This window comes from Furipterus horrens, unplaced genomic scaffold, assembly GCF_987537825.1.
Source record: "Furipterus horrens unplaced genomic scaffold, mFurHor1.1.pri manual_scaffold_11, whole genome shotgun sequence".
Classification (NCBI taxonomy): domain Eukaryota; kingdom Metazoa; phylum Chordata; class Mammalia; order Chiroptera; family Furipteridae; genus Furipterus; species Furipterus horrens.
The window spans coordinates 16120085-16134829 of record NW_028327181.1 but is presented as its reverse complement, the minus strand read 5'-3'; the positions used below and the strand labels follow the sequence as shown (position 1 = coordinate 16134829).

At 47.2% G+C, this 14745-nt stretch overlaps 1 protein-coding gene across 6 annotated transcripts in view; it reads left to right on the top strand.

Annotated features, from left to right (window-relative positions):
- Nucleotides 1-10543, top strand: part of MORC2 (MORC family CW-type zinc finger 2) — a 41443-nt gene extending 30900 nt beyond the window's left edge. The window contains exons 18-28 of one of the 6 annotated variants that reach the window (XM_090291198.1): nucleotides 551-625; nucleotides 711-1091; nucleotides 1661-1792; nucleotides 2279-2333; nucleotides 2753-2894; nucleotides 3005-3229; nucleotides 3324-3417; nucleotides 7381-7560; nucleotides 7693-7755; nucleotides 8323-8385; nucleotides 8870-10543. In XM_090291198.1, coding sequence (XP_090147324.1) covers nucleotides 551-625; nucleotides 711-1091; nucleotides 1661-1792; nucleotides 2279-2333; nucleotides 2753-2894; nucleotides 3005-3229; nucleotides 3324-3417; nucleotides 7381-7560; nucleotides 7693-7755; nucleotides 8323-8385; nucleotides 8870-8938 — 1479 coding nt within the window. In that variant the 3' untranslated portion in view covers nucleotides 8939-10543. Of the gene's footprint in view, nucleotides 1-550; nucleotides 626-710; nucleotides 1092-1660; nucleotides 1793-2278; nucleotides 2334-2752; nucleotides 2895-3004; nucleotides 3230-3323; nucleotides 3418-7380; nucleotides 7570-7662; nucleotides 7756-8322; nucleotides 8386-8869 lie in introns of all 6 variants that reach the window. The other 5 variants (XM_090291197.1, XM_090291200.1, XM_090291199.1 and 2 more) reach the window with 5 other exon arrangements.
- Nucleotides 10544-14745: the final 4202 nt, after the last annotated feature.

The following is a 14745-nucleotide window of genomic DNA, read 5'->3' as shown; positions in this document are numbered from 1 at the left end:
CCCTCCAGAGATCTATTAATTTTTGTTTTTCACCAGCAATAAATTTATTTCTACATGTTTCTGAAAATGTGATTGATACATTTTATAATTTGAATTTCTCTCATATGTTTCTTTTAGAATTGTTTATTAGTATATCCTTTTTTTTTTTTTCCCCTTGATTTGTCAAGCTTCTTTTTTCTTCCCCTGGCCTCTATGTGCGCATGCTCTCAGTAACAGGCATCTTATGCATGCCTCCCTGTTTGGTGAATCTCACCTGTCCTTTCTTGATCTCGTTCATCAGGCCTTTCCCACTTTCTGTGGTCTTTTATGGGAATTTAGTCCAGTCTCTCAATTACTGGATTAATCATATATAATCCTGCAGTTTGCTAATGGTTTAATGTATGTGTGTTTTTTTGTCTTTATAGTGATAATGGGAGGCTTGTAATAGTAGGACTATGGTCCAGGTTTTCTTTTTTATTTGTCCACTGCCCTAGACAGTGAGATCCAAAAAGAGTGTGCCTAAATGTACTGAGATAGGCAAATAAACCTCATCATTGTGTTTTCCCTGCAGAAAACCACACCCATCCGCTCTCAAGCTGACCTAAAGAAACTGCCTTTGGAAGTAACCACCAGACCTTCCACTGAGGTAAAGCCCAGGGGCAGGAGAGAGGCTTTTCCTTAGGTGGCTTATACTGGCATCAGCATTTTCACTCTATCTGGACCTCTTTTAGGAACCTGCACGTCGACCTCAGCGTCCTCGGTCACCTCCTTTACCTGCTGTGATCAAGAATGCCCCGAGCAGACCCCCTTCCCTGCAAGCTCCCAGGCCAACCAGCCAGCCCAGAAAGCCTTCTGTCATCAACAGCACCCCAAAGCCTCCTGTCCTGGTGGCCCGGGAGGAGGCCTGTACATCCAGGCTTCTCCAGCCACCGGAGGCACCCCGAAAGCCTACTAACACTGCCATCAAGACTGTGCCTCGGCCCACCCCTCCAGTGCAGCCACTGTCACCATCTGTACTGCCCAACTCCAAGAGCCCTCGGGAGGTCCCTGTCCCCAGAGTCATCAAGACACCAGTAGTCAAGAAGTCTGAGCCACCTAATAAACTTCCCCTGGTGAGATGCTTTTCATCTTCCAGTCCTCAGCCCATCCTCAGTGCTGTAAGAGTGGAACTGAGCAGTGTTAAAGTTGTGCTGGGGGAGCCTGGGTGGAAATCACCTGCTGCCCCTGGGGAGGGAGAGTCTAGATCGCACAGGGGCTTGGTCAGGGGCACAGAGCAGTTTGGTTCTTTATTCAGCGAGCTTTTCACTGCTGTCCTGAGTTTTGGTTTGCCACCAACTTGAAATGCCTCCACTGGCTTCTCAAGCTGTGGGCAGAGGTTGGTGGTCTGGTGACAGACAGCCTTGCTGGGTTGCAGTAGTGGTTGCTGGTCTCAGAGAGGTCACAGGTGGCTGACTAGGCAGGCCAAGTATGGAGTGAACTAAGAGACTTCCCCTGTGACAGCTTTGAACAAGGTCCTCATGGGCACAGGGGCCAGGACATTGCTGTGTACTGAGTAATGTCAGAGTGCTTAGCCCTGACATTAGCATACAAACTTCTCTCTAAAGCTCCTTTAGGCCAGATGGAATCTTCCTGCACTTCAAGGGCTGACATGGCTCCTTAATTTTCCTCCTCCTTGCTCTAGGCCACCCCTGCTCGTAAGCGGACTCTTGAGATCTCTGATGAGGAAGAAGCTGAGGAAGAGGCTGAGAAGAGGAAGGAGAAGTCCAAACGGGGCAAAGTTGCTGTGAAGGAGGAAAAGAAGGATTTGAATGAGGTAGGTAGTTGAGGTGAAGTTCTCAGAGCCTCCTTTCCCAGGGTTTCCATCCCCCACCTGCAGTCTGTGTTAGCTCTGTGCTCTGTGACATGGGCCTTCCAGAAGCTCAGTTCATCTCTGAAGGAACCTTGGTCACAAAGATGACAAAACATAGAGTTGGGTAGGATCCTGCGTGAGACTGGCCTCTGGCTTTAGTCACAGGTCTGAGGTCAACATTGGTCTCATTGATCTCAGGGAGGCTTCCTGTGTCTGACATTCTGCTGCTTGCCTGCTATCTTGTTTATAAAGGTGACAGAAGGGTAGATACCTAAGATACTGGTTTAAGGAGGGGCTGTCAGCTAGGCATAGTAATTTAAACCGTTGTGACCTTTAATGTTGCACTCTGTACGAAGGTGACAGCTGATGACCCTGGGAAGCCAGTCATGCAAAAGTCTACTCTTTGGGGGCACTGGAGAATGCCTCTAACAGACTCTGTTCTCCTTGTAGCTCTCAGACAGTGCTGAGGAAGAAGACTCAGCTGATCTCAAGAAGGCTCAGAAAGGTGAGTTCAGGGAGGTACCTGGCAGTCTGGGGGTGGGGGGGGTACAAAGTGGGGAATCTCAGCCAGCAGGTCAGCTTATCCCAAAAGCTTATGGAAGCCACCTTGCCTGGGCTCCTGTGCTACAGTGGTTCTGAGTCTTAGTTCCAAGAGGAATTCTATAGAAAGCACACCCTTATGTGTATTTTTAGCACTAATTTTTTGGCATTCACCTCTGGCAGTCACTCATTCTGCTGTTCTTTGGAACTCTTATGACAGATGGGGAAGGAGACCAGAGTCGCTGGGCTCCATGTCCCTGGCATAGTGTGGGCAAGCACCTAGGGGTTCTTGTCCTTAAAAGCTGTGGGATGACCTTTCTCGAGGTGTCCCTGACTGAGTGGAGGACTTCAGTTTTCTGACTTCTACCCCATCCCGATTCTCAGATAAAGGACTGCATGTGGAGGTGCGTGTGAACAGGGAGTGGTACACAGGCCGTGTCACAGCTGTGGAGGTGGGCAGGCATGTGGTACGGTGGAAGGTGAAGTTTGACTACGTGCCCACAGACACAACACCAAGAGACCGCTGGTAATGCCCCTTTAAGAGGTTGGGTTGACAGAGTTGGCCAGGGCAGGGGGAGGCTGTATGCCATCCTGGGAGCTTGGGATACATGAGACAGAGCACTGTATCCTCTCTAGGGTGGAAAAAGACAGTGAGGATGTGCGGCTGATGAAGCCCCCTTCCCCGGAGTATCACAGCCCCGACACACAGCAGGGAGGTGGAGAGGAGCCTGAGTCCATGGTGGTCCAGCAGGCTGTGGTCGTGACAGACCCCTCTACTTCTGACTGCATCCGCATTGAGCCTGACACCACTGCCCCGAGCTCCAGCCACGAGACCATCGACCTGCTCGTCCACATTCTCCGGTGCGTTTGTCATGATGCTCCAGGGCCAGCGGCATCTCTCTACACCTCCATGCCATTCTCATTTCCTATCCCTACCTTCTTCTTTCTTGTTTAGGAATTGTTTACGTTACTTCCTGCCTCCAAGTTTCCCTATCTCCAAGAAGGAGCTGAGTGCTATGAATTCAGAAGAGCTGATAGCATTTCCTCTGGTGAGTCTGACCTGACCTTTAATTTTGCACTCTGCATGCTCCCAATGGTGCTTGTTATGATCTTTGGCTCTCAGCTGCATCCCTCCCAGCCAGCTTCCCTTTCTTATGATGAGAGAATGGAAGAAGAGACTTGACATTGTGGAGAAAGAAGCGGCTTAGCTGGGCATGGCTCTGGTGTCCTGAGACCCTGGGCTGGAGTCCTCACTTAAGGACAGTAGGCCTGGTTTGACATTTTACAACGAATACATCTTTTTTCCTCTACCCCAGGCAACAGTGAAGAACTTAGGCTCAAAGTGCCTAAAACCTGACTCTTAGAGAAGCTCATGATGTGTGGAAATGAGCACTGAGTCTTATCTAACCCAGCAAATGCTGATGTGGTGCCCTCCCTGAGGGGGCCCTGTGCTGGCAGGGCGCAGCGGGAGAGTCCTGCTTCCAAGGGGCTTAAGAATCAGTAGGGATAAATTTTCACCAGGTAGCTGGACATGAGATGGAGAGCAGTGAGTACTGTGGAAGTGAGTGGCCTAGGAGAGGAGGAAAGAGTGGCAAGGGAGGCTTTTGTGAATAAAGGCTCAGAGACTTAGAAAGGCACATGAGGGGAGGTTAAGACAGCAGGTAGGGGGTGAATATTTAGGAAAGAAGGGGGCCAGAGAGCCAGGCGATGATTCATTTTGAATCTCCAGTCTTAAGCACAGTGGCTTAATACTCTGTATGAAATGGGAAAGCCAGAAAAATGTTTGAGCTGATGGAATTGGCAGTCTGAACCATGTCTAGGGCAGGGGTCAACAAACTTTTTCTGTAGAGGGCCAGTTAGCAAATATTTTCACCTTTGTAGGCTCTGTAGTTTCTGGCAACTACTCACCTCTATTAGAGCCTGAAAGTCAACATAGACTATGTAAAGGAAAGGATGTAGCTGTGTTCTAATAAAGCTTTATTTACAAAAATAGACAACAAGCTAATTTGACCCATGGGCCATAGTTTGCTGACTCTGTCCCTAAGAGGTTAACTCTGGTAGCAGCATCTTTGGGTAGGATGGGTGAATGGGAGATACAGGGACAAGGAGGCTGGTCCAGTTGTAAAAGATCAGAGGTGAGGGACTGAGAATGGAAGCCAGAGTGGTAGGAGTGGACCAGATGATGAAAGGGCCATGTCAGAGGTTGTTGACGGATTGGTCATTGACTGTAGGCAAGTGATTGGGGAGGAGGCAGAGACCACATGCTTCCTTGTTTCTCAAGTCTCAGGGAATTGAAGGTTTATGACAAAGCTCTTAACTGGAAGAGAAAGCAGGGTTTTCATCATCAGAGAAAGATGATTAGTTGAGATTTAATTGTGCAGGGCTGGAAGTACTGACACTAAATTTCTGGTTATGTCCAGTGGGCAGATGTGCATTGGAGGCAGGAAGGTCGGGCTGGAGATGGGGATCTGGGAGTCATCCACATCAAGGGTTTTTTTTTTTTTTTAATGTGGCTGCCACGGTACAAAATCACAATATCTCTGACATATGCCTTTACATGTGAGGATCATCACAGTTTCACACCTATGCACAGCAATGACCCACACAGTTGGTCTATTCTAGCTGATCAAGGGGCCGGAGGTGTCCCCTGGAAGTTCTACCCTTTCATGGAAAGCCTGCATTGGGCAGCTGCAGTGTTCTTGGGCAGAGAAAATCAGCCAGTGTCTTGGGGAGTTGGGGTGTCATGTCTCCGCATCCTACAGCCCAGCTGGCAAAGAGACTCCATGAGTCTGAAAAGGGAAGCCTAGGAGATGTGCACCGTTAGTCAGTGTCTCAAAGGCTGAGGGTTACTTTAATAATCAGTGACCATAGTTTGCTATGAAAAGCTCATTTCCTTTAAAATAACCCACTACTTTTTCTTCCAAATTTAACTCCTTAGAAACCTTATTGGCAATATTATTTAAAAAACCTTGTCATTTTTAATTTCACTTTGAAGTATTAGTGCATTCCTAATGTCTGTATAGTATATCACACCAAAGAAATTCCCAACAAATATTTGAATAAGTGGTTTTCCAGGAACAAAGGTTTTGACCCTTGTAATCATTGTCTGTTTTTCTTTGATGTCATCCATGTCTTTGAATCACTTTTCTTGTTTCTCAGTCATTGCCTGTGGATCTTTTTATGGTAGGAATAGCTAAGTTTCCTAGGGTGGTTTTCTAGAGAAGAGAAATGGAATTGAAATTGCAAGATTGTATATTCAAGGTGCTGGGCTCTCATTTGGCAGTTAATGTCCTTGATAAGCTTTTCCAGAGAGAAAAATACAGGGTTTTATCTCCGTTCCACTTCTAAAAAGGGAAATGAGGCTGGGAATTGAAGACACTAAGTTTCTGAGAGGTGGAGTCTATTGTGATAAAGCTCAGATTTGAACCCAGGCTCTCCTCAGGGCTCCTTGGTAATAAGAGGGGGTGGGAGGAAGCTAGAAAATGGTAACACTGAAGCTTCATGGAAAGCTCCACCCTTAATTCTTGCCCTGCAGATTCCAGGAACAAACAGCTGTTAGACAGGCTGGGTTGACCTGGCATCTTCTTTTCAGTCAGATTTGTTACTTTAGCTTAAAGTTGTTGCCAAACTCAAGGCACAGTATGTGTGCAGTGGGATCTCTACAGTGGGCTCAACTGCTCAAACCGAAACATAGCAGGAGTGCCTGAGCCTAAAATAGTCTGTTGGCTTATTCCTGTAAAAGGAGGTATATCACCACTACATCAGCTTGATGCCCTCCTGATTGTAATGTCTAAAATAACTCAAACTTTAATTTTTTAAATGTCAGAGACACAACAGGGCCTAGTGTTCATTATGACCTTGTCAGTCTAAATGATCATCTTTTTCCCCACTGTGCTGGACTAGGAGTTGCATAAAGGCTGCAGGGATCCTGCAAATATTAGATTCAAAAAATTTATATGTACATAAGCAACTGCTTGCGAATTTATAATTACTTTAAAATAAAAGTTAAAAAAGAACTAATACAAATCCCAGTGAGACTCAAGACATTGTATACTGAATTTTAGTAAAATTTATTTTGCTGCCAAGGTAGTTATGTTTTGTGTAGAATGTGAAGTTTCCTTTGCCATCTTGGTTTAATCGGATAATATTCTAGATTGTAAACTGAATGACACAGTTAAATACTTGCCAGTAACATTTTAAAAATAGCAGGAGCTACCCAATGCTAGGTAGCTCATACATCTTCCTAGAAATAAATAAATGCTAGAGTTGGTAAGACTATATCGGTCACTCAGGACTTGCTGGTTGTGAGTTCATGTTTATTAAAATGGCCTTATCTTTCTCATTGGTGATTTATGAGTAAATCATGATGTTATAAACTTAGAAAAGTAATAAAACCTAAGGAGATGCTACTTAAATCATTTTTTACACTAAGATTCTGTTAACATTTCATTTGAAACAAGTTTGAAAAGCCTCATGTCTACAGAAACTGCTAGTTACTACCCTACCCCTTGGAAGTTTCAGGGGCTCAGTGAAGATAGTAAAAACTGATGCTGCATAAACGACACAAATCTGCTGTTGGTAGTTGCTAAACATTGGTAAGAGAGAACTTTTGGTCCTGAGATTGTGGAGTGTGACTTGGAAGTGGATTGCTGAAAGGGCTTTTGTGAAGTTAGTAAGGTATGATTGAGCTGGGAGAACGACTTGTCCTTCTTGTGCTACCTGGAATGGTAGGAATCATCCCTCACATTTACTCACATCTTGGTATCAGCCAAAGCACTTTGCTAAGTTCTTCACCTGTGTGATCCTGTCTTTGTCTTCATGGCAACCCCATGAGATGGGCATCAAAGTCTTTCTACTCTGGAGCTGGGGAGACAGCTTGCCTCTTGTGTTTGACATCCCTTCAGGTTCAGAATTCTTGGACTGAGCCAGTTGGAGGAACCAGTGGTCATTTAGAAGGGCCCTGGGGACCCCTGTGAGCTCATATACCCACCCTCTGGCTTTCCTCCTGACAGAAAGAGTACTTCAGGCAGTATGAAGTGGGGCTGCAGAACCTGTGCCATTCCTACCAGAGTCGCGCTGACTCGCGGGCCAAGGCTTCTGAGGAAAGCCTGCGTGCCTCCGAGAGAAAGCTCCGAGAGACAGAGGAAAAGCTGCAGAAGCTGAGGACCAACATCGTGGCGCTCCTGCAAAAGGTGCAGGAGGTGAGCCAGGCAGCCCTCTCATTGCAGCTGGACCACCTGGTCTCTAAGGCAGGGGGGCTTGGGCACCTCTCGCTCCCTTCTCCCCACTCACAGGAATCTGTGGTTCCAACCCTGGCTGCACAGCATCCTGACCAGGCGGGCTGGAGGTGGTGCGGCTGCCTGGGCCTCATCCCAGCCAGACCCACGGTATCAGACTTTTGCCCTTGTTTTAGACATTTTGATGTACATCCTGGTTTGAGAATCCTCCAAGCCATAAAATAGAAGTTCTCACTTTCCCAGATGACGCCCAGATAGGATTGGGTGGCCCCGAACTGGGGAGTGCCCTGTAAGGTCTGTCCTCCCTCCAGGCAGTAAACACCGAGGGTCTGCCTGTGCTTGTCCTGTGGATACTGAGTGAACCAGACAGGCAAAAGACGGCCTCTGCTCTCTGAGCTCGACACTCCAGTAGAGGAGATACTTACTGATGGCGAGAAGTGCCATGAAGTAGATGTAATGAGAGACTGGAAAAGGGGAGGCCACTTTACTAGGATGCTCAGGGTGGTCTCTCTGAGGAGGTATTTGAGCTGAGAGTAGAACCAGTCATATAAGAATAAGTGTGAGGGCTTTTGGCAGAGAGAAGAGCAGGATCCTAGACCTATGGCAGGGAGTTGTGAGCTGTAGAAGTGGTGGGGCCTGTAAGAAGTAGGAATTCCCTGGAGGGGTGTGGCATCGTCCAGTATACAATCTAAGACACTTAACTCTGGTTGGTTGTAGGAGGGCCTGAAGGGGTCAGAGGTTAGAACCCAGGACTCCAGTGAGGTTCCCACATTTGTCTGGGTGAGAGATTCTGGTGGCCTTAACCTTGGATGGTAACAGTGAGGAGGGTGGGAAGTAGACAGATCTGTAATATCTGAGGGAAAGGGAGGAAAAGGGAGGAAACAGGTGATTCTTGTTGTCTTGAGCTCGTGGGCAGAGGGAAAGGTGGTGGCCTGTGCTGAGATGGGAACAACTTGGGACAGGGTGGTCTAGCTGTGCTGTTTTGGATGCATTGAGTCTGAGAAGCCTGCAACACATCTAAGGCAACCTGGAACTTGGGGTCCAGTCAGGGCAGAGGCAAAAAATCTGGGTGTCATCTGTGCACAGAGGATTGGGGTGGGAGGGGGGATGATCAAGAAGGGACAGGGCTAACAGCTGGGGTGAGAAGGAGTGGAGGGAGAGGAGGGGACTCTGGGCTGAGGCCCCACAGGCTGCAAGAAGGGTGGGGAGGCAGGCTCCCCACCACCTTATGGTCCCTAGCTGACTCTGCGCTGCTCTGTTTCAGGACATTGACATCAATACCGATGATGAGCTGGATGCCTACATCGAGGACCTGATCACCAAGGGGGACTAAGGGGCTCGGAGCCAGAGATCAGCTCCCCTGCTCCTCAAGGCAGAGCTCCTGGGTGGGCCGGGCATCTGTTTCATTAATGGGTTGGTGGACTTACCTCGTTTTGACTCACGTGGGACATTTGTGCTTTTGGAGGGAAAAACACTCTGATTCTTTGAATCTTCCTTCCTAAGTTTATAAATATTTATTTTTTAAAAGAAATAAGATGCTGTGCCTGCTGTGAGACTATACTTTTTCTTTGTGACTCTGGGACAAAGGACAGAGAACCAGAATGTCAAGCTTAAGCTGCTTCTCTCGGTTCCTAGCTCCGCAAGATGTGGCAAGTCCAGCACTGTCCAGAAGTTGGAGGGGCTCTTGGGGCAGGGTTGGTTTCTCTCCTAGAAGATGAATAGTGTTGGGATCTGAGGGATAGGGGAGGGAGAGAGCCCCCCTGGAGTAATGTTCTCCTAGGGGTTCTGACCCAGGGGACATTCAAGAGGGCCATGGATCAGGAGGAGGCTTGGCACTGAGTGGCTCCTGTCTCAGGTCAGGGCTTTAAACAGCCTGGAGAAGAAAGATCCTCTTGTTCAATCCCACATCCATCCCCCAGGTTCTCACTGCATCGACAGTGAGGTTTCCTGCTTCTTTAACTTGTGGTTGAGGGGCATACAGATCTGACACTGATCAGACTGTTGACCTGGGTATTACACCAAATGTTTGCATTGCAAAAGATTTCTTTTAGGAAAGGACCTTGTGTGTGAAAGAGCCCCTAGTACTGATGTGGTGGCCTCTGTCTATGGTGTGCCAGGGTCTAGAGGGCCTGTTGCTTTTTCTCTTACTGCTTCCTCTGCCTGGCACCACCATGCCAGTCAAGGTCGCTGCTGTGGGGCAGACAGAGGGAGTCTCTGAGCCACACTCACCCACAGGCACAGGAGGTGGGTCCCAGGTTCTCCAGAGGCATACCGTGGAAAGCCTCCTGTCTAGTCACAGCCTCACATAGCTGTGTCCCTCAAGCGACTTCTCAGGGTCAAATACAAAGGCAAGAGTTGCTCTAATAGCTGTTGGAAAAGTTCTGGTTTGATTTCCCTCCAACTAACTCTCTTCTTTTATTTGGGGACTTTGAGTTTTCTGAAGGCCTTATACCTATTGGTCTGTGATTCAAACCAGCATCTATCCACCCCATGTCAGCAGTGGCCCACATGCTGTCCTATGAGGTCTGCATAAGACTAGGAAGCACTGGTGACAGAAGCAGGCCACACTGGAACTGGGAGTTTTTATCTTCTTGTGCACATGGCCAGAGGCACCTGTGGTATGTGGGTTTTGGATTTTCCCAAACCACATTCTTGGAAGAGGGTTGTTTGGGGAGATACTACTGAGAGAGACTCTGGCTTCTTCCTCTGGAAGGTTAAGAGTTTTGGGGTGTCTTGAGCTCTTGATTCCTCCCCTCCTCCACTGTCCAGCTGTCTCTCTACATCCCAGGCAGCATGTAGTCCATTTTTGTCCCCAAACCTGTTTTAATTGAAAAGGAAGTTGGTTCTGCATTTTTACCAGAGGGTAATACTTAACGTTTTTAAAATTTATTTACACACCTGTAATTAAATGCAATACTATAAACTTTTACTGGTGAGATTCCTGAACTCAGTCTTTTTTCTTCTCAGTAAAATCCAGTACCTTCCTCCTCTTCATTCTTTCTACCATGATAGCTTTAAACTGTCTTCAAATTCTTCATCTGTACCATCTTCGTTGTTTTCTCTCTTGATCCTCAACACACATAGAAACTAAAATACTCAATTTCTTTAATGTTTTACCTTCCACTTCTGGATGTGCCCACTGTGCAGACTACAGCTTGTTTTCCAGACAGCTCCTGCTATTCTTGGTGGGAAGATAAAATGCAGGGGGTCCCTCTGTTTCCTTTGTCTTGGAATAGTTGACCTGCTTGGGAGGAGGGAGATGGTCTGACGGGTCTATGGCAGGAAGGTCCCTATTTAGTTCAAGGCAGCAGACAGGTGAATGAGTGCAGCAACCCTTGTTAAGGAGTAGAAGATACATGGGTTTTCCTTTAGTCTTTTTATTTTTTTTTAAGTGACACAAACACATGGTAAAAATTCTATCAGTACAAAAGCCTGGATCATGAAAAACAAGATTTCCTTCAACCCTGATCCCCATCTTCTCCCTGGAGACAGTAGCCATCCTGAGCAGAGAAATACACACTCATTCTGTTCTTTTTCCCACTTAGTGTATCTTGAAACCTGTTTCACAATAACCCACATGGGTCTAATGTTATTTTGAACAACCACATAGCACGTCAGTTAACTTGGATGTACTGTCATTTAACAGTCCCCTATTTATAAACATTTCAATTTTTAACATTTATGAAAAATGCCATGATGAATGTATATATTAACTCATCTGTCTGTATACAGGGTAAATTTCAGAGAGAAATGGCTGTCAGACAATGGATGTATTAAAAACTCTAATACATTCCAGAAAAGACTTCCAATTTCAACTCTTACCAACAATGTATTTCCTCCGCCTACTTGCCAGCATTCAGTCTCTTTACTCTTTAATCTGAAAGGTGAAAAATGATGGATTTTTGAGTTGATTTGAACTAATTTAAGTGAGATGAAGAGTCTTCATTGGCTGGCTGTGTTTCTCTTCTGGTACAGGGCTATAATTCTGAACCTTGGTTAGGGACTGTACAAAAGAGTACAAAAAATTAGATGAAAAACAGGGCAAATACCTCAGGAAAATGTCCACCTTACATGACCCCCCTCTGCCCCTAAGTGTCCCATGGATCTAAAATTAAAAACCCCACTTTAGGATTAATACAGTTTATTACCAGATCAGGACAGGGTTTGACATTTCTGTTTACCAAAGGAAGGCATGGGAGAATAACAGGCTGAGAAAAAACTTCTGTGACTCCTCCTTTATATCCATCTGAATGGCAGTGCTTTCTGGCTCCTCTTGTTGGGTCCAGTTCCCCAAATCTACATGACTCATCAAACCTGTGGTTCAAGCACTTGTTGGCCAAGAGTTCACAGCTCTAGGACCCATACGTGTTTATGAGTGATGCTTAAACTTATTTGCCGTTTACAAGGAACACAAGGTTTGGCCTCATGGGTGGTGCCTTCACTGGCTACTTTTTTCCGTTGGAAGGTGGTTCTGCAGCTAGGCCAGGCTGTAAGGGATCTGTTGGCTATCACCATGGTGCCTGAAACCATCAGGATTCCACTGGAGGTTCTGCCTTTGTTGAAGATGGAATCTTTGAGGCTTCCATTGGAACTAAAGCCACATTGCTCTTGGTTCCCTGAGCAGTTTTAACAACCAGCTAGGCCACAGGGGGTAGGGCTCCAAAGGAACATGCTTTCTCCACTGTGGCGTCTGAAGCCTCAGACTGTCCTCTGCCAATTCTCAGCACTGCTGCGGGCACTGTCTATAGTAAGCAAGACAGACTGGACAGACAAAGGGCCTGGCAATGCACATCCCATTTAACAATGAGACAAAATGTTGATAGGCCTGTTTTTTTAAAATTAATTTTTAAAAAACATTTATTTTTAGATCAAGGGGAAGGGAGGGAGAAGGAGGAAGAGACACATCATTGTATGGTTGCTGCTTATGTACCCCCAGCCAGGGACCTGGCCTGCAACCCAGGCATGTGCCCTGACTGGGAATCAAACCAGCTACCCTTTGGTTCGCATTGCAGGCCAGTGCTCACTACACTGAGCCACACCAGCCAGGGCACTTAATTAAACTTTTTATTGTATTTTTTCCATTATCACTTATCCCCCTTACATCCTCTTACACTCCCCCGCCCGCCCCTTCCTGGCCAAGCCTATTTTTCAGTCTGGCTATTTTTCATCTGGTAACTTGGAATGTGCCAGGCCCAACTAGGGCTCCTGGTAGGTCCTGCCGAACCTTCCTTCCTTTGAACTCCCAAGGCTTCAGACATATTACTGCCCACCTTGGTTCTACATTACTCCTCTAAAGAAGTCAGATAATAGTACAGGTTTCCCAGCTTATTTAGCCACAGGGCCAGTTCTCCATCTGAAATTTATTCAGAGCTCCACATAAACTACAAATCATCTGGAGTTGGTGTGACTGAAGTTGGAATGATGGCTCAAAGCCCCTTGCTGCCCTACCTCCCAATCTTCGTATCCAAGATTCGCTGGTCTCCATCTACTACCCCTAGGTCTTACACTGCTTCCTCAACCCCACAGCCATCCTCACCAGAGGATATCTTCATTGATGGGGGGTAGAGGGAGAGAGAGAAACATTGACTGGTTGCCTCTCCTACGTGCCCCAACCAGGGATCAAGCCCTGAACCTTTTGGTATATGGAACAGTGCTCCAAACAACTGAACCACCCAGCCAGAGCCATCCTCATGGCCTTTTAACCATTTGGCCAGTTTCAGTATCCCCTAAGGGTGAGGAGGGTGCAGCTTTCACCCAGCATCCTTCGGGCCTGCACCATAGGTTGCCTATGGTACTTCTATGTCTCTGGCATGCTCAGCAGCTGCTAGCCAAGGCCTGGAGGATAGGGAGATCCTACCACTGGGGCAAACTGGGACCAGGGAGAGGGGAAGGATCTGAAGGACACATCTCTCCTTTCTTGTCCACTCTGCTGAGATGCTTCCATGGGATTCCTTGGAACCACTTCCTGCCTGAACAACTGCAGGCTTCTGGGGAAGCTGTGACCAGCTCTATCCCACCACTTAGAATTTGTCCCTCCTTCCCCACTGCTATTGTCCTCTACTGAAGTTCTGGACTTTCACTCCCCTCCCCAGTACTCCACTCTTTAAACCAATCTGTTACTAACTGGGTTTGGAGTGCTATGGTGGGAGGAGAGCCATATTTGTCAGAAGGAAGAGTTTTGAGTTCTTCATGCTAAATTAACTATCATAATACAACATGAGCTTGAGGGCTGGCTTCAACTTCTCACCTGGCCCATAGGGTATGGCTGAGACCCAGGCATCTCTCCAGAGGCTTTTGGGGGTATCCAACGCTGTCAGTTGGGGCGCTGGCCTTCTCCCAGACCCCCAACGGTTGTGGTCTCCAGGGAGCTCCGCCTACCAACTTCCTCCAGATTCTCAAGGCAGGCACGCAATAGCGCCTGCGCAGTGTGTCTGCTTTGCATGTGCAGTTGCATCTTGCGCATGCGTCTTGGTAGCAACGGGAGCCCGCTGCCATGGCGGGTGTTTGGTGGGCAGGCACCCACGCCTCAGCCCAGGTACACGGATAGCAAAGTGACCAAACTCGGTGTGCTAGGCAGACAAGAGGGCCTGACGTTGGGTGCCAGCGCCCCACTGAGTATGACCTGACCCTCAGGCCAGCCTAGGAGCAGCGGCCTTGGGGGTCTCTTCACATCCCAGGGCAAGTGAAAGGCCTCGCAGACCCAATGTCTGGCTTACACCCCAAAGAGAAAAATGGGGAATTTTTTACTCTGGCGTCTGCATATTAACGTCGAGCACAGATGAAACCTTTTACAACATTTTTTTGGTCACTACAGAAAACATTAAAAAAAAAAAAGAAGCCCTTAAGATGTGCTTTCGTATCTGCAGGATAGAAGACCTGGAAAGGAAGCTGCCTTCTTTACATTTTAAAAGACCCATCTCCAGGTAATTTTCCCTGAAGATCCAGCCTGCTGGTAGCCTGTTGACCTCTCTATGCACTTGAGGCCTGTTTGTTTCACAACTTTGGCTCCTTTTCTACTGGTTTGTCCTTGTTTTGGTGTATGGTGTTTTTTGAAAGATAAACATTTTTAGGTCTTGGGGGTTTCCTGTCATGATTTAAAATACCCTGCCACCCCACCCTCACCCCCACCCTGTAACATTC